We start from the raw sequence: 19,504 nt of genomic DNA on the forward strand, positions 1-19,504 counted from the left end.
TAGGAGGGGTTTCTTCTTCGTGTTTTTACAAAAAAAAAAATCATCTTGATGCCGAAAACAACTCGCAGATCTGGAAAATCTGGTCGTTCCAGGTTTTTCTGAAAAAAGTGCTGATCTAAAGGGCATTTCGGGTATTTCACTTGTAAAATAAAATCTTCTCTTGACATGGTCATGTATAAAACATGATTTTTTTTGGGGGGGATGTGGGGGGGGGGGGGGGGGGGGAGGGTTTGGTCACAACTTTTTGCCAAAAAATGTGGTTTAAGCCCTCAAAACCACATTTGAAGTCCAAAAATCTGGGCAGGTCTTGCCCAGATTTGAACCCAGAAAATTGTTTTTTATGAAACTTTGAGGCTTCATATCTTCTTCGTCCCGACTCCAAATCAAGTGATTTTTGAGTCTAAGTTTATTAGTTTTTGCTGGTCTATATAACGATATACACGATTGCATCAAATTATATCTTAAAAGACCATTTTACCCCTTGTAAAGTACCCTTGCCGCACTGATTTTAAACCCAAAAGTTGGTTTTTATGAAACTTTGACGTTTCATATCTTCTTCGTCTGGACTCCGAATCAAGTAATTCTTGAGTCTAAATTCATTAAATTTTCCCGGTCTATCTAACGGTATGCTCAGTTGCATCCAATTTTGTCTAAAAAGACCTTTTTACCCCTTGCGAAGTACCCTTGCTGTATTGATTTCAAACCCAAAAATGTGATTTTTATGAAACTTTGGAGTTTCATATTTTCCTCATTCGGACTCCGAATCAAGTGATTCTTGAGTCCATCTTAATTAGTTTTTCGTTGTCCTTCCAGTGGTGTGCTCGGTGGCACCCGAGTCCACAGTTTTCAGAAATGACTATTTTGCCCCTGGGGGCTTATTTGTCATATTTTTGGTCTTTTGCTTCCACGTCAGTTCTCATTGAGTTCCACGGCCTAATGAAAGGTCATTTTGATTTCTTAGAGTCTTGTTTTCTATTTTTGCTTCCGCATATTGGATCCGTTATCGGGTCAATCGTCGGTTCATCACAGGACACACTGGCCTAAAAACCAGGGTCGTCACAGATCATTACCAAAAGCACTACGGGAACTAGGCATCTGCTAGAGTTGGAGTAGCTAATCCCAAAACTCTAATAACAATGTCATAGGCACTGCTACGCTTAAGGCCTTAAATCCTCGATAGAGCCTGCAACTCCTATATTGTAGAAACACCTAACCAAGAAAACAGACAAGAAGATTCCCAACGTGGGTCCTTACAGAATGAATTTCTCCTATCCACGGAAGAAACTCATAACACAAGAATGCATCTAAGAGATACGACAAATCCTAAGAGACAATATCAAAACCAGACATGAAAGTAAACAGCTAGCATACAACATAGCAACAGACTATCTACTCACACAAGTAGTAAGAATCACATAAAGCATGTCAGTGTATACAGGAAAAGAACATAAAGCATGATAATATGCTGCATATAATCATATCAAGATGAACAAGTGTATACAACGTACTCAGGCAGATAAGCATATACCACATGCTAAAATAACAAGGAGGTACTATGTGCTAAGGCAAACGAGCGTATATTATATGCTAAGACAGTCAAGATAAGCTTCTAAACAAGTTGCCACATAAGAAAACAGACATGGCATCAAATCAAAACATGTTATCAAGAAGCACATAAGTACATGGTACAACAATACACGTGAATGAAAAGCGTAAGGTATGCTAACATACGTCGCATACGGTCATGCTAACGGAAGCACGCAAACATGATATCACACTAGGACATGATAGGAACCCAGACCATGTTATCAGGAAGCATATATACACATAAAGTATGCTTAACAAATAATAGATATCTTAAAACACCTAAGCATGTGAACATGTTATCGTACAAGACATATTATCAAACAAGGCATGTTATCAAGATGCAAATGACATATCAAAGCATAACAACGTGTGCATGATATGCACCCAAAACCCATCATCCAAGGTATTCGAACCCAGACGCTCTAATACCACTTGTAGTGACCCGAGTTTTTATTCAACCTAGTGCGTCAGTAATAAACCGAAGATTGACCCGTTAACGGATCCAGATGCGGAAGCAAGAAACAAGACAATGGTTTTCCAAGGCATAACACACCTCTAAGACTCGAAGATAATCTTCCATGATGTCACGGAACCCAAAGGAAATGACCGAAAGCGAAAGCTAGAATGAAAAGGTCAAATGGTACCCTATAGCACCAATGACACCGAAGGGAACAAGATCTAGTTCAAGCTAGACCACGTACACCATTAAATGGCTTGAACAAGATCAATAAGGTCAAGTGGGAATGAACGAAACGAAGTTAACCAGTCTAGGCAACAAACCAAATGAAACACACAAGGCAGCTTCATTTCGGTCGACCGAAATGGAGCTTCGGTCGGCCGATTTAAGCCAGGAAAAAAGAGAAGAATGAGCCTTCATTTCGGTCGACCAAAATGACAAAACGGTCGACCACTTTGTGGCTTGAGATGAAAAATGGCTACTGGAATTGACAAAAAGATGTTCAAACCAAATTGAACAATGAACCGGTCGAGCGAAACAAGCTATCGGTTGACCGAAACAAGTCCAAAAACTGAAAATTAGGCCTGCTATGCACCAAATGATGAAAGAATTCCTAAGTCTCATTGGAAATCCCTATGGCATGATCAAACTTAATTACATACTAATGTGTAAAAATGTGAACATACACGTAAGTGTAAAATGGTATTTTAAACATGTTACAATGGCCTACGGCCTCATTACATTTCATTTACAAAATTTGACATGCCAAACCCCCAAGGTTGGAAAAAAATACACTTTTAAACAAAATGTGGTGCCAAATGAGTACAAGTGCAAATACAAACATGCTTGGCCGTTGACCTTATGTCATACATATCAAATACATTACAAAAAGTGTACTTAGGTACACATTATATTTTTAGAACAATAATATAAGTTTTGTCATATAAGCTACAAAATGACATTTCATGCTAACATTTGTATGAAATGGAAACTTAAAAGCTACAAGTCATCTAAGGAATGATGAGCATCACGAACCAAGTCTTCGTACCTGAAACAAATCCCCCAGTAACTTCGGGGTGAGTAATATAAAGCTACTCATAGGAAGTGAGCATGCATCGACTCGATTTCCTACAGATTTTTATATTAACTTGAAACATTTCAAAAGGGGTCATGCCACCTAATGTCTATGTCAAAGATGAGACTCAGGGAGCATCTTAAGCTACCTTATAACATTTCTAGCATAAATCGCATCATTCTTGCAATTTATACTACATGGTGGCACATAGTGTAACGGAACAAGACATAGGTATCCAAAGTTATCAACTTTTAACCTAGAATGCAATAAGTGTTGAAACGGTTCATGCCACCTAGAATCTAAGTCAAGATGCTTATATAGGATCATTCCTAAGTCATATCAACATGAAGCAACATGAGTCACGATGTTGGAATAAAGTTGGAATAATCCAAAGAACACGACAAGTCTATAATTTAACATGAATCACATTATCAATGTAATTAAACAAGATTGGAATAATCCAATTAACACGGCAAGAAGGATACTTGAATATGAATTAACAAGAATTACATTATCAATGTAGTTAACATGATTGGAACATTCCAATTAACATGATAAGAAGAATACTTGGACATAAGTTAACAAGAATTACATTATCAATGCAATTTACATGATTGGAGCATTCCAATTAACACGATAAGAAAAATACATGAAGTTAAGGACAAGGCATATATCTATGCAATTAACAAGATTAGAGCATTTCACATAATACGACAAGTTTTGAATCTTCAACGAATAGCAACTTGAAATTTAAAGAGTGAAATCAACCAATATGGAAACTCGAATATCTCCCGGATTAAAACTGTACTCTTGGGATCACTTTAGGGCTACTAACCCATGGGTACCTTCCCCCAGTGCGCACTTTAGTGTAGGGAGCTCTCTATCTTCCGTACTACCTAAATCTAGCCATGTCAATTCTTGATTGATATCCCAAGTCCCAAAATCAACAAGTTGTACAAGTCAAGATTGTATCAAAATACAAGAAATGCATTAACATCATTTCATGCACAACCAAGATTTTAGAACACACAAGTCATGCCCTAAGTTCTCAACTACGATGGCATGTGAAATGTCAAGAAATCACAGTGTGCATCTATATAGACTGGAACCAAGATATATAGCACAAGAAATCCATTGAAGTAAATATACCACAAGTATAAGATAAATGATTTGATTATCTACTAAATAACATATGAGTAATTAAACCATTCTAAGACAATTGTGCAAGTCTATGAAGTCCATTAATGAAACCAAGATACAAAGAGTCGAGATACATGATAAAAAGCTAAAAGCCCCACGAAATACAAGTTACAACCATGTGAATTAAGTTCCATACAAAGAAAATAATTAAATATAAGTTTCAAAACTTATCCAATTATTCTCAATTTGATACACGTGAAGGAACTTGCCAAGGAAATCATGAATACCTAGTTAGAAACTTAATCAAGCTCATGGAACCATTGAATGGATTTTAATTAATACATTTAATTAAACTCTCTAGATTTTGAAATTCATCTATATGATCTCAAATTAATATATGTTATACAACATATCAAGACTTGATTTAAAAACATGATACAAGTGAATTCTAAGCAAGATACGACATTAATACAAAAAAATAATTAAATGAAATGTTTCAAAACCTAATCAAATATTCCTGATTTAATATATGTGAAAGTATATAGCATGCACATCAAGAATATTAAGTCAGAAATCCAATGGAGTGAATAGTGCACATAGAATAAATTAATTAATCAAATTAATTAAATATTACTAGATTTCAAAACATCTACGATTACTCTCAAATTCACCTATGTTGAAGAGCATGCTAGGGCCTAATATAATATGACAACACATGTTAATTTCAAGCTAGTTAAGGCTACATGAATTAATCTTTCATTCAAGAAAAATATTAAATAAAATCTTCAATACTTGTTCAAATGCTCTCAATTTAATATATGTCAATGACCATATCAAAGGGTAATATAATTTCAGGCCACATGTTTAAACCAAGTTATAACCAACCGGAAAAATCAAATCCCTCACAAGAAAAATAAATAATAAAATTTCTAGATTTTGTATCAAAGCATGTAAATAAGTTGTATAAACATAACTAGCATGCAATACATCAAGAATAATAAACTATAACGCCCCCTACCTTAGTTTGAGATGAAAATCTCAAATTCCCACCGAAAGAAAAGTGCTCCGAATCCGACAATACTTCAGGATTTTGTCGGGGACAACATGGTGAACAAGAATCCCAAGGAAGCCCCATGAAAGTCACAACTTGACTTCAAACCCGAACTCACAAATTGGTCAGAAATGGATTCTAATAAGGGAGAAAGGTAGAGCACGTCGAGGCCTACGATAAACGTTAAGGCCGAAGACTTTCCACTAAGGAAAAGTGGGTCAAAGGAGAAGAGAGAAGGTGGCAGCCATGGCTGCTATGGAATCCGGCCAAGAGAGGAGAGGAAGATGATGAAATCTGATTTTTTGACTTTAAGTCATTTTATTTATAGGAAAACCCTAAAAGTGCCCCGAAAGGGCCCCGCCGGGTCCGGAAAAGTGGAATTTGAGCATACGCGCTCAAATAGCGAAACTCTATGAACAAAAAAGAACCAAAATGAGAAAATATAAACAACAGAATAAACAACGTCTAAAACTAAGTCCCGAGTAGAGAGATATGCCCCAAACAAGTTCGGCGGCAACCGAGATCAGAAATCCCTAAAACTGGGAAAAAGTCCGGGAGGAAATTCTAAGAGTTCACGACTCGACTAAAAGTGAAAATGAATCCCGTACGAGGATCCAGGCTCAAAATAAGGTATTTTGCAATAACTTTCGTTAATTGCACAATGGCCTCTCCAAAAAGGTTAACTGCAAAACTGGCTAGAATGAAAATATCTTCCAAAAGATATTTTATTAAAAACCCCTGAAATAAAATATATTCAAAAGATATTTATGAAAAACACCTCAAGAAAAGAAAAAGTTTCTGAATAACTGTGCATCCATGCTCCTATGGACACCGGGAGCAACCAGAGCACTTTTCTACAAAAGTAGAGTTATGTATTTCATGGAAACCACTTAGAATGAAGATACATGAAGTCAAAAACTAACTCCGAACATGAAAAGTGAGGTTGTGTCAAAAAGTGACAAACGGGGAAAAGACGAAATAGGGGAAAGGATTTAAGTGAATAGTGTCAAAAAAATAAAAATGTAGAAATGACTCGATCCTTAAAGGAAGTTATCAATCCGAACAAAAGAATCTCAAAAACCATTTCCAAGCACTCGAGAAGACACCCAGTGATGAGAAACAGAACTCAGAAAAGAAAATTAAACGGAAAAAATTTATCCGTAAAATTTGAGAAAAGGAAAGGGAGGAAAATGACCGGGTCATTACAGGCTCAGACCAATTACAATATGGCTCATTGTTATATATGTTTGGTCGAATTGTTCGAACCATTTGACCATAGTTGAGGACATTCTCATCAAGGTTGACAAGTTCTATTTTTTGGTTGATTTTGTTGTTCTAGATACCGAACCGGTTGCCAACCCTACTAACCACATTCCAATCATCCTAGGGTGGCCATTCCTTACCACCGTAAATGCAACAATCAATTGTAGATTCAGGGTTATGGATCTCTCTTTTGGTAACATGATAGTCAAGCTTAATGTGTTCAACGCAAGTCGACATCCTATCGATGAAGATGAATGTTTTCTTATAGATGTTTTAGATGAAGTTATAGAGGAGTCCATTCCTTCCATGCTTCTAAAGAACCCTCTTTAGGACAATATTTCATCTCTCCTTTCCGAGGACCCTCTTGCATCTTATCTCTTAGACATGTATGGAAATTGTAGGTATGATGATGAAGGATCTATGAGTGAAGTAAGTACTTTAATGAAATCCGTTGCTAGTTTGGACTTCCCACCTTGGAAAAGTCCAAAAAAACTTCTTCCTCTACTCTCTAGCACTCCACCGGTTCCATCTCTAATCTATCCACCTATTATTGAGCTTAAAACAGTCCCTTCCAATCTCAAGTATGCCTTTTTAGGACCAAAAAAGACTTTACCGGTCATTATTTCTTCAAGTGTTGAAGAGACTCAAAAGAATGATCTTTTGGAAGTGCTTAAAGACAATAAAGAAGTTATTGGGTAGAGTGTGGCCTATCTAAAGGGGATAAACCCTTTCATATACATGTATCACATTCTTATAGAAGAGAATGAGAAACCCTTTAGAGATGCTCAAAGGAGATTAAATCCAACTATGAAAGAGGTGGTTAAAAAGGAAGTTGTGAAACTTTTAGATGCGGGAATCATCTATCCAATCTTCGATAGTAAATGGGTGAGTCTAACCCAATTAGTTCCTAAGAAATAAGGAATTAAGGTGGTTAAAAATTCTAAGTGTGATCTAATTTTTAAACGCACCGCTACTTCATGGCGTGTGTGCATTGGTTATTGTAAATTGAATGTCGCCACTAGAAAAGATCATTTCCCTCTGCCCTTTATTGACCAAATTCTACAGAGGTTAGCCGGGTAACAATACTACTATTTTCTAGATGACTATTCGAGTTACAATCAAGTAGCCCTTGATCCACTTGACCAGGAGAAAACCACCTTCACTTGTCCCTTTAACACGTTTGCTTATCGACGAATGCCATTTGGTTTGTGCAATACTCCCGCCACATTCCAAAGGTGTACGATGTCAATTTTTTTGGATATGGTGAAAAGATATCTAGAAGTTTTTATGGATGATTTCTCAGTCTTTGGGTCTTCTTTTTATTCATGTCTCAAAAATCTATCATTGGTGCTTAAAAGATGTCGTGAGATAAATCTCGTTCTTAGTTGGGAGAAGAGCCATTTTATGGTTCAAGAGGGGATTGTTTTGGACCATATCATATCAAAAAGGGGTATTGAAGTTGATAAAGCGAAGGTTGAGCTTATATCTGAATTGCCTCAATCTCCACGGTGAGAGAGATCCGCTCTTTTCTAGGTTATGCCGGCTTTTATCGCCGTTTCATCAAAGATTTTAACAAAATTACTAGACCCTTGTGCAATCTTCTTGCCAAGGGGATACCATTTTTTTTTTATCAAGCATGCCTAGATGCTTTTCATAAAATCCATGGTTTATTGTCATCTGTTCCCATCATGCAACCTCCAAACTGGTCATTACTGTTTGAGATTATGTGCAATGCTTCCGACTATGCTATGGGGGTTGTTTTGGGATAAAGGGTAGGGAAACTTCCATATGCCATATACTGTGCAAGTAAGACTTTTTCGAGAGCCCAATTGAATTACTCCACTACCGAGAAAGAATTACTTGGCATAGTGTATGCCCTTAACAAATTTAGGTCATATCTCTTAGGGTCGAAGGTCATTGTATTTTCCGATCATGCTGCTCTTATGTATCTCTTGACTAAAAAGGAAACCAAACCTCACCTAATAAGATGAATTTTACTTCTCCAAAAATTTGATTTTAAAATCAAGACAAGAAAGGCTCCGAAAATGTCGTTGCCGACCATCTTTCAAGTCTAATGGTTGAATCTTCCCTAAGTCCTCTAATCCATTATTCAATCCTGAATGAGCAACTCTTCCAAATTTCTAATGAAAAATTGCCTAGGTTCGCCGATATTATGAAATACCTTACAATTAGCAAGCTTCCAACCAATTGGTCAAGGCAAGAAAATGACCGTTTCTTTGCTAACATCCAGAAATACTATTAGGAAAAACCCAATTTGTTTTGATACTGCCCGAATCAAATAGTGAGGAGATACATTCCGAAGAGCGAAGTTCCTAGTATTCTCGTGTTTTGCCATATGCTTACATGTAGTGGGCATTTTGGTGCTAAGAAGATTGCCTTGAAGGTTCTTCAAAGTGGGCTATTTTGGCCTACTATCTATAGGGATGCCTACAACTTTTGTAAGGTGTGTGAGCGATACCAAAAGATGGGATCAATGTCGAAGAGAGACATAATGCCCTTAACTAATATTCTTATTATGGAATTTTTTGATGTATGGGGCATTGATTTCATGGGCCCCTTTCCTATGTCCTATCAATACATTCTATTTGCCATCAATTATGTTTCCAAGTGGGTTAAGTCTTGTGCTACCAAAACGAATGACCACTCTGCCGTAGTTCAATTCATTAAATCAAACATCATTACTTGTGTTGATATGCCAAAAGCAATGATTAGTGATGGAGGAAAACACTTTTGTAACCCATTTTTGAAGCAACTATTTTTAAAATACTCCATCACTCATAAGGTTGCCACCGCCTACCACCCTCAAACAAGTGGGCAAGTCGAAGTTTCAAACCGGGAAATAAAGCAAATTCTTGAGAAAACAGTGAACACAACCGGAAGGATTGGTTAAGAAAATTGAATGTTGCTTTGTGGATTTATCGGACGGCATATAAGACCCCCATTGGCATGTCTCCTTATCGACTTTTTTATAGGAAGCCTTGCCGTCTTCCGGTTGAGTTATATTTTAAGACTATGTGGGCAATTAAAAAGCTCAACCTCGTGAAAACCGTTTACTTTAATTAAATGAGTTGGAGGAGTTGAGACATAATGTCTATGATAATGCCAAACTTTATAAAAAAAAGGACCAAAACTTTCCATGATAAACACATTATGAAGAAATCCTTTAAGCCCGGACAAAAAGTTTGGCTCTTCAATTCTAGGCACAAACTCTTTCCCAGAAAGTTGCATACCAAATGGGAAGGCCTATATGAAATCATTTCTGTTGCACCTCATGGGGCGGTCGAGATAAAGAACTTAAAAGAGGGAAACACATTCAAAGTTAATGGTCAAAGATTAAAGCTCTATATTGAAAGGAAAGTTTTTCAAAGAGATATGGAAGCCGCCCTCTTGGTGGATCCTGTTTATCTTGATGATTGAGATCATTTGAACGCCGTCTAGAGATGTTAAACCTAGTTTTAATAGAGTTTTCAAACTCTAGCCCTCTATTCTATCTCTTTTTTTTTTCATTCTTGTCGCAGCTTAATTAGGACCTTGGTGAATCTTTGAAATATTTTAGGCATTTTGTGCCATAACAAAATTTAATTTCAGATCCTTCGATCAATCGAAGTGAATTTCGATCGATCAAGAATGGTCTCGATTATTGAAATTCACTTCAATAGATAGGCAACCATGTCAGAAATTTCTGACCCTAGGATTTTAGTTTTCAAACTTTTCGATCGACCGTGTATCATCTCGATTGATTGTAAGGAAGTTCGATCGATCGAAGCTTAAAAAAAAAACATTTTTAACTTGGTGCCTTTTTGGATTTTATCTCTTACCTCTCATTCATTTTATGTTATATTGCCTTACTATGCATGCCTTTACCTCGTTTCTCATGATGATATTTGATGTGTGTTTGCTAGTGTGACCATTTTCAAACAGGTTTTTGGAATCTAAGTTTGGGGTTACGCCTTCCAATGCTAAGCTTCCGTTGCCGGGTCCTATTTGCTACACCCATTTGGTATACTCTTTCCATTATCTATTGCTTCTTTGTACATTGAGGACAATGCACATATTAAGTTTAGGAGTGTGTTAGCATATTTTGACATGTCACACTTAGTTTCCATGCATAAGGTATGATTTGAGAGTTTTAGCTATGATTTGGATCTTTTGAGGATCAGGATACTTAGAATTTAAAACTTACTTAACTTGAGAGTTTAATACTTCTTGTATGCCTTGTGGATGCCATTTAGGAGTAAATTTTTTGAAAGATTGATATCTTGCTTGCATTGGTGGTCCACATTATCTTGATCTTGTGATTGTTTTAAGATTCACTCTAGGATTCTACACTAGCACATGCGCATACTAGCATTCATTTGTAGGGTACATGCTTTATTGATTATTGATTATTGATTACATTATATCTCAATTGAGCTAGTAGTACTTTGAAAGCTTTCATTCTTGACAAAGGTGGATAACAAACCCTTTCAACTAAGTAGCCAGGATTTTAGCCTCATCAAGCATTGAATTTCTTGTGCCGAAAGGTGGAGGGCCCAAACTCTAGGTTAATAATAAAAAATAAAAATAAATAAATAAATAAAAGTGAGGACTTCTTACCAAAGGTGAGGAGTAGGAAAGTTTTAGATGGAGGTTGTTTTGATTTGTACCTTAGTTGATTTAAGGTTGTAAGTCCTTAGGGGTGTCTCTACACCTAATACCCTAAAGCCGTCCGGTTTGGGAGTCATTGACCTAACGCTCGCCTAATGAATCTTTTAGAAAGTTTAAGAGATCACTACATTGTACCATGCTTCCATCTTTGATCCTTAAAAATAAAATAAAAATAAAAAAATCGAGTGAAAAGAATAAGTGCACCTAGTTGAATAAAACTTTAATAAAAGGTTCATTCTTTGTATTGATGATCGGTACTAGATTTGTGTGCTAACTTGAGGCCGGTTGTGACCATTTCTTTAGTTGGCTAAGATAGCAACATATTTGATGCCGGTGCACTTAAAAAGGATTCTAGAGTTGTTTTGATTTTCATGATCATTCTCTTGATGTGTGGAGGACTATTTTTCCTTGCATGTTGTTAAAATTTTAGAGAATTGCTTAGAGATGGTTAAAAAATTGCATACTTGGGGCAGTTCTCTTCCAATACTTGTTTTGTATATTGGTACCTCTTTAGTGAGAAGAGTTTAATGTTTATGGGTATCATTTCTGAAAACCCTCACGAGATTTCACTCGTCCGCTAGGGGTAACCTAGGGGTTTAAAAGGCTTGTTGCATATGCTAAATGCAGCCATCTTCCCTACGAAAGTAGCGTTATCCTTTATTGCTTTCTAGTTTATAGTTGTATAATTGTTTATTTTTTTCTTTTCTTTGTAGTTCATTACTATGAACTAACAATATCTAAGTTTGGGGGTGTGATAAGTGCTCAAATATAATGCATTTTAACACCTTAAGTTAGGGTATTTTAGTTTATTCATCTATCTTACTTTCCCGTTTTAGTTCTAATTTGTAATTTTGTCTATTTCAGGTTAATAAGGTTCAAACAGGCTAAAAAGAGACTATTAGCTCCTTTTTGGAGTCAAGAAGAAAATTCATAAGAAGTCAGAAAAATCTACACTAGATAGTCTTTGATCGATCGAAGGAAGTCCCGATCGATCGAAAAGATCTCCAATTGATCAAAATTAAGGTGGTGCCAGATCAATGGATAAGGTCGCCAGCTGTCAAATATATCTTTGCCGTATCATCTTCGATCGATCGAAGTTCCTGCTGACAGTGAGCTGTTTTAATTCCCGAGCGTGCCCGAACTCCACCAACTTTTGTAGCTACAAGATTGCACCAATTAAAGGCCTATTTTCTGACTTGTTGCCTACTCAAAGAGGCTTGTATTTAAATCAAATGAAACCAACTGTATAGGGTTCCTAATTGTTCCAAGTTTTATTCCAACTTTTGTAATAGGTTTAGATAATTTTCTCTCTCTAGATTAGGGTTTTTAGAGCAAAACAAAAAAGGAAAAAAATGGTAGCTACATTAAAAATAGCCCTTAAGGGTTGGATGACAGCAACCATGAGTGGCTAAATCATTCTCTTGGGGCTAGAGATAGCCCTTAGGCTTGCTTCCTAAACTTAGTTTTTTGTAGTTTTTAGAGATTTATATTGTAAATAATGTTTTGACCATGATTATCTATAGATCTTAAGTTTTTACATGGTTTGTAATGATTAATTCTTCCAATTGATCTTTTATTTCTATTCACATGTCTATGTATGCTAGACTGAATGGTCATGTGTTTATACTAGATTTTATGAGTTTCATGCATGTCTAGGTGTGTTGTAATTATAAATCTAGTGATGGTCAAGGCATGGTGCTTAATTGATTATTCTTGCAGTTTGTTTGATGGATTATTCTTATTTCTTGATGGATTGTGCTACCTCCTTAGCTTAATTAGTTTAATTTCCTTGTCATTAGTATAGTTGTAGTTTAGTTGTTTTAAATTTTTAGATAGGTAGACAATCCGTTCTTGTTGTTTGATGATCCATGCTTATGAGTGCAAGTAATACATTTCTATAGATTTTTGTGTGTATATTAATTATGGGTTTATTGAATGGTCAATGGCTTAATTTGATAGATTGTGCTATTCACTAGATTGATTAGACAATTTATGCTTAATTTGTCATCCATGCTTAGTATTTCAATTAATGACACACACACACACACACATACACACACACACACATATTTTACAACATGGAATCCCCCTAAATTAACAAATGCTAAATGTTTAGTGAAGTGAAGTTTAGTGGTGAAGTCTATGCCTCAAGACTTCTATCTCATTCTCTATACCTTAATCTTTAGATTATTCTTAATTTGCATATTTTTAATTAAACCATTAGCTTAATTCAACAAACGAAACCTTCCTTAATCATTCGACCTACTAACCCGAATTCAATTCCATAGTACCTTGCCAATCCCTTAGGACGATCCCTACTCGCTCTTGCTACGTTAGTAGTAGTAGTAGTAGTAGTGATTTTTATAAATTTAAATTTGACCAAAAAGGCTTTTCTTGAACCATACTTTCACTACATTTTTAGGCTTTTGACAATCGGCCTCGCTCAATATTCTTGAATGAAATCTTGTTTTTAACTTGTGTTAATGATGCATAATGGATTTATAAAATTAATTGAGACTGTCTGAGACTTAGAACAGAAGTTTAGGACCCTTAATGGAAGTGATCGGAGTGTTCGAAGATCGCTAGAGACGAAGAAAATGAAGTGTAGCAGGTCGAGAGCTGGCTCTCTCTTGGAGGGAGCCTGCTCCCTTAGGCCAAGAGCCAGCTTGGAGGGAGCTAGCTCCCTTGCTGGAACCTTGCAGAAGTTGGTTTTTGGCTACTGTTTTGGTATTTAGGGTATTTTAAAGTTATCTAGGTTGTTATGAATGATTTAAATAACTACGATGGACATGTTAAATACTATAATGCATAATCTATATTAATATGCCAAGGATTTGAACAATATGAAATTTTAATTAGTTTAAATGTTGTTAATGAAGGATTTAATTGTTTAATATTGTTCAAGCAATTTTCAGAGAATGTTTATGTGATTTTAATCATGTACTGACAATATAATTTGATCATTTAATTATCTGTTTTTTTTTTTTTTTACGCTTACTTCTGGATTTAAGTGATGTATTATTATCTGCTATGTCAATTATTAGATTGTACGGATTAATGCACCATTAAAATAATATGGGGACATTTTAGGGACGGATTAACTTATAAGTTAAGTCATAACTATTCGTGTCAAGCCACGGAACCAGTTGGATGACATTGCATTGAAATAATATGGTTGGATAGTTTACTTTTATGTTTGGATATGATTGATTTTATATATGTATAGATATGCGTCATGATATGAGCTTGAGTCTCAAGATCAGTGGTTAAGGTGCGTATGTTGCCGGGGATGCATAACTGGATATAGTGGATATATGTATGCTCTGGTAGGTCATACCCCTAGTTAGTAAATTCGCGTATGTATGATACGCGAATTAAACGCGTACGTACGAATTTTGAGAAAATACTCCCGTTTGCTGATTAGAGTTGAAAGATACGGTAAAATATGTGTTTTTTTTTCATCATCCTGTATGTAATGCGTTAATTCGTTTATTTGTTTTGGTTGTTCAGTTTAATTTGTGTTTATACTTTAGGGTAACCTAACTGTTTTTTTTATTTGGTTCACGTTTCTAATGATGTATTTTTGCCAAACACACAGTTTTTTGTTTGGTATAGCTCTTCTCTTTCATACCATCCAAATAATACTATTTGTTGTGCAATCTCGGAAAAGGTTGTGACCACTTAGTTATTCTATTATCAACCTATATATTTTTTTAAATCTCTTATTATTGTCAATCCAATGCTTGATCTTTAATCAAAGTAATGAAACATATATATATACCTTATGGAACATTATAATTTTGAATAATTATAGATTTTTATTGATGTTTGTAGACATTTATAAATTTTTTATTTTGTTTTGAGATCTTTTAAATTTTGTTAGTATCTTTATTATTATTATTATTATTTTTATTATTACTATTTTGGAAGTTTGTCAATCACCACATTCACTAGATGTTTTAGTAGAATATAAAGATATTTTCACAAGTATCACACCATATATTTATGCATTTATTATAAATATATAGGCTATCAAGGAAAAATGAAAAAAAAGAAAAAAAAAATGATGCATTTTGGGATTATGTTGAACAAAACTCTAACTATTATGGAGGTATTTCAATAGTGAAATCACATTTATCCGGGGTAAAAGGCAGAGATATTGGAATTTATTCAAAAGTACCCTAAGAGGTTCAAGCAGCTGCATTTTATTTTTAATTTGGGTAACATAGTTGATTAATTGAATTAGAAATTTTTTTCATTAATTTTGTGATGAATTGATTATGTTATATTTAGATAGTTTATTTCTGTTATGATTATTGTAATAATGTTAATTGTAATATAATTATTTTATTATTTGTTATATATTCTTCATTGTCCTTACAAATATATGATATATAAGAAAATAATAAGATGTTTATAGCCGAATTTTTGGTCCCGAATTTTTAGTGCATATAGCGTATTATATACGTACGCATCTGTATTTGTATTTTTACATTTCCCTCTCTTTTTTTAAATGAATTTTTAAAACGTATTTAAAAAAAAAAATATCGAATTATATTCGTACTTTTTGGTACCCGTATTTTTCTCATACCGTATTTCACTAACTATGCTCATGCCCACTATATGTACGTTTTGCATATTTCCTACTATTCAGGTTAAGGCAGACTTATAATCCAGTGAGAGTCCTTTAGTGTGTATATATATATATACGGATTATTTAGATATTGTTGAGATGACTAGGATGTATACGAGTATCGGGTCTTTGTTTGGATTGTAGTAGAGTAGAACTTGTTTGTGGGCCTGACCCACCATTATTTTTTAGGTTTTCGTCAGTTCTAGACTTTGAGATTGTTCGTGCTGAGCAAACACAGTCTTCATCACTTATTTATATAGGATTCTTCTTTTATTTTAGTTTCTTTACTTCAGTTTTCAGTTAGGATTTTTAGTTGAGATTTTATTAGGGGTTCACATGATGGATTTCTGAGTTGTAATCTAGACGGTTATTGGTATCAGCGGCCGAAGGGGGGTGAACTTTTTTTTGAACTTCGTTAATTTTTCACTGTCTACCCAATGGTGTGCTCGGTAGCACCCATAACTTTCTAAAAATTATGATTTTGCCCCTAGGCCTAAACTTGTCCGTTTTTAAAATTTCGCTTCCGCATTTTGTTTTCTTTTAAGTTCCATACTTTCATGAGAAGCCATGTTTGTGTCTTAAGGATGACGTACATCTCTTGAGACTTTATTTGTATGTGAAATGACTATTTTGCCCTTGGGGGCATACTTGGTATATTTTTATCGTTTTGCTTCCGCATTTGTTTTCTTTTCACCGAATTTGTGTTTTATTGTCGCTTCTACATTCCGAATCCGTTATCAGGTCAACTTTCGAGTCACATTGACGTATCCGTTATTGGAGAATTAATTCTATTGGATTATTTATTGGAGGATTTTATTCTTTAGTTTTGTTTCAGCTTTATTTATTTATTTATTTATTATTATTTTTTGTATTCGATGCTTGTTTATTACCTTAATTGTTTCATATTTCTTTGGTGTCGTGCTCGGACTTGATCGACCTGTATTCCGGAATCGAGGGGTATCACATATCTCACCTTATTTCTTTTTCTTTTCAAGTACATGAATCAAGGAGAAAGGGCGACGAAACTTGAGGAAAAAAAAGTTATAGTTTCAGGACCTTTACTAAGAAATTGATAATTAATTTAATATTTAATTAAACTAAGGAAAAGCCTAAGTAGGTTTATATATATATATATATATATATATATATATATATTTTATTGTCTCAAAATAACTGTCCACCTTTTCATTATCCCAAAATAATTATTTTATTTGATAAGTTAATGTACTAATTTATTTTTAATTTTTAATATTACCAATTTTAGTTTCTTATATTAAACTTATAAAAAATAAACCATCACAGCACTACGGATCCACTAGGGATAAATTTTTTAATTCATTCCCAACTAATACAATAAAAAAGATCCTTAGTGGATCCATAGTGCTGTGATGGTTTATTTTTTTTCAAGTTTAATACATTTTTCTTTAGTTTAATCCACTTTTATACAATTTGCACTCCATTTTTCTTTTATCCTTTAAAAAAATGATAAGAAAATCCTTAAACTTGTTAATACATCCTTTCTCATTCTATAATACCATATAAACTTTATCTTTTCTTACCATCCAAATTAAATCTTAAAAATCACATAGGGAAACAAAAAATCCAAACATAAATTTAAAGCATAAAATAGAATAAAATTAATAAATAAACAAATTACCATTCCCGAATCAGTTTCTCGTTGTTACTTACTAAAATAAAAAAAATGAGTGAGAGAAAACAAAAGTTAGTACAAAAGTAGAGAAAAAGTTTGGATAGGAGGAAGCAAGAGAAAAAAAAAGGGGTTAAAATAAAAGTACAGTTAATCAAGAAATAGAGGAGATAAAAAGATTTTATAATAATTGAAAACAAAAATAATACTTCTAGTATTTGAAAAAAATAATTATTAATTTTTAAAGTTAAAATTATGAGAAATACTTCTTTACACTTTAATATTTTAATACGTTAATATTTAATATTTTTAACACATAAATAAAAGTATTTTATTTTATATTTTAGGCAGTCACATCATTTGTAATATCATATGATCATTGTGACATGAACAATTAAAATTTTCTATCAAAAGAGTACAAACATGCATTAATTAAGACACAACCTCGTAGGCCCAGCCAGATGGCTTGACGTAATATGGTACAACTAGGATTTTCTAAGCACTCACCGACGGTGACATAAAATCTTTCACAACTGAAAATAGTTCCACAGCTTTGGACGGTTCAAGATCAAATCCATGACAACCTCCCTCACTAAACTTTGACACCACTTGCACACCCTTCTTTTCCAACACCTTCACGAACTCCATCTGCCGGTCAACCAGAGGGTCTCCGTCACAGCAGGTCACTATAACCCTCCACCCCAGCATCTTAAACTGTTCACAAGCTTGTACTCCTCCAATCACAGCCGTTGGATTAGAATACTCATGATCCCGGTCAGCACCTATTGGCAAAGCCAGTTCCCACATCAGATCAGTAATAAACAGCGGCAATATCCTATCGTTGACGAGCCTCAACTCCGACCCTGTCCTCTCGGACCCACCGAAAAAAGGGTGATGCAATATCAGCCCTTTGATCTTCAACGGCCGGAGATCATCAACGGCCACGGCTGCACGTAGTCCAGCGTGGTACACCATGGTGGCACCAGCACTGGTGCCCATGAGAAAACAGTTGGAGAAATCACCAAAATCGCGCAACCACTCATCGTGGGAACTTTTAATCCAGTGTAGCGCTTCCACGGCATCATCGTAGGCCGCCGGGAGGCGGTGCTCCGGAGCGAGACGGTACTCGACCGATACGATCACCGCGCCGAGTCGGACCGCCATTTCGGTGCAGAAGTCGTGAAAAATGTTCGAGTCTGCGGCGCATATGATGAAGCCACCACCGTGGTAGTAGACGACAATGGGCAGCTTTCTTGTGGAGGAGTTATCAGGTGCTTGCCGGGGCAGGAATAGACGCACCCACGTGTGGTGTTCTGTGTTGAGAGGGAGGTCTTTGGTGAGGACGGGTGAGGGAGAGCTGGGATCGGCTGATGCAGGGACCACCGGGACTTGGTGGACGCGTGTGATCGTGCCGTCCGGATTGAGGACTATGCCGAGGTACTGGGAGACTTTGTCTCTGGAACTTAACGACGATCTTTGATTATCAGACATGTGAGCTGATTGGTGATGAACCCACCAAAAAAAAGAAAGAAAAAGAGCTGATTATTCACAAAGAGAGAACATATGGAACAGCTGTAACTTGTATCGATCTAGATACATATATATGTGTGTGTGTGGGAATGATATGTTTAGTGCATGATGATCATATCTTATGAGTTCAGACTCACAAAAGTGGTAGATTGCTTTTAGGTAGGTGTACATGTGTGTGTATTATATATATTTGGTTTACATTGAAGGAGACCCTTCATGAGTAAATAACGGGTAAATTCCACCAAGTACGTAGCTATTTTACCACTATTTTAGTATTATTGACTTTTGGTTAGAGAATGATTGTTTTTAACACAACCTCTCTTCTGAGCATGGTTAGATACATTGAATCCCAAGTCTACTGGGACTCTTACTTTGGATTTGATGATCCTAATTAATAATAAATAAGAAAAGTCAAATCATGGTCAGAAGGGGTTGTTAGGACAAACTAGAAA

The 19,504-nt window shown here is 35.2% G+C and overlaps 1 protein-coding gene across 1 annotated transcript; it reads right to left on the bottom strand.

The window, feature by feature from the left end:
* Positions 1-17,901: 17,901 nt before the first annotated feature.
* On the bottom strand, positions 17,902-19,262 carry LOC132271916 (carboxylesterase 1-like). Its single transcript, XM_059773424.1, has one exon. It carries the CDS (start codon positions 19,011-19,013, stop codon positions 18,018-18,020), a length of 996 nt encoding a protein of 331 aa, XP_059629407.1. The 5' UTR covers positions 19,014-19,262; the 3' UTR covers positions 17,902-18,017.
* Positions 19,263-19,504: the final 242 nt, after the last annotated feature.

Source organism: Cornus florida, unplaced genomic scaffold (genome assembly GCF_030987335.1).
Source record: "Cornus florida cultivar Cherokee Brave unplaced genomic scaffold, ASM3098733v1 CherokeeBrave_3.0.0_Hap2_Chr08, whole genome shotgun sequence".
NCBI lineage: Eukaryota > Viridiplantae > Streptophyta > Magnoliopsida > Cornales > Cornaceae > Cornus > Cornus florida.

Bases quoted from the DNA above. Each gene is read 5' to 3' on its own strand.
- LOC132271916 (XM_059773424.1), bottom strand. From the start codon at position 19,013: ATGTCTGATAATCAAAGATCGTCGTTAAGTTCCAGAGACAAAGTCTCC.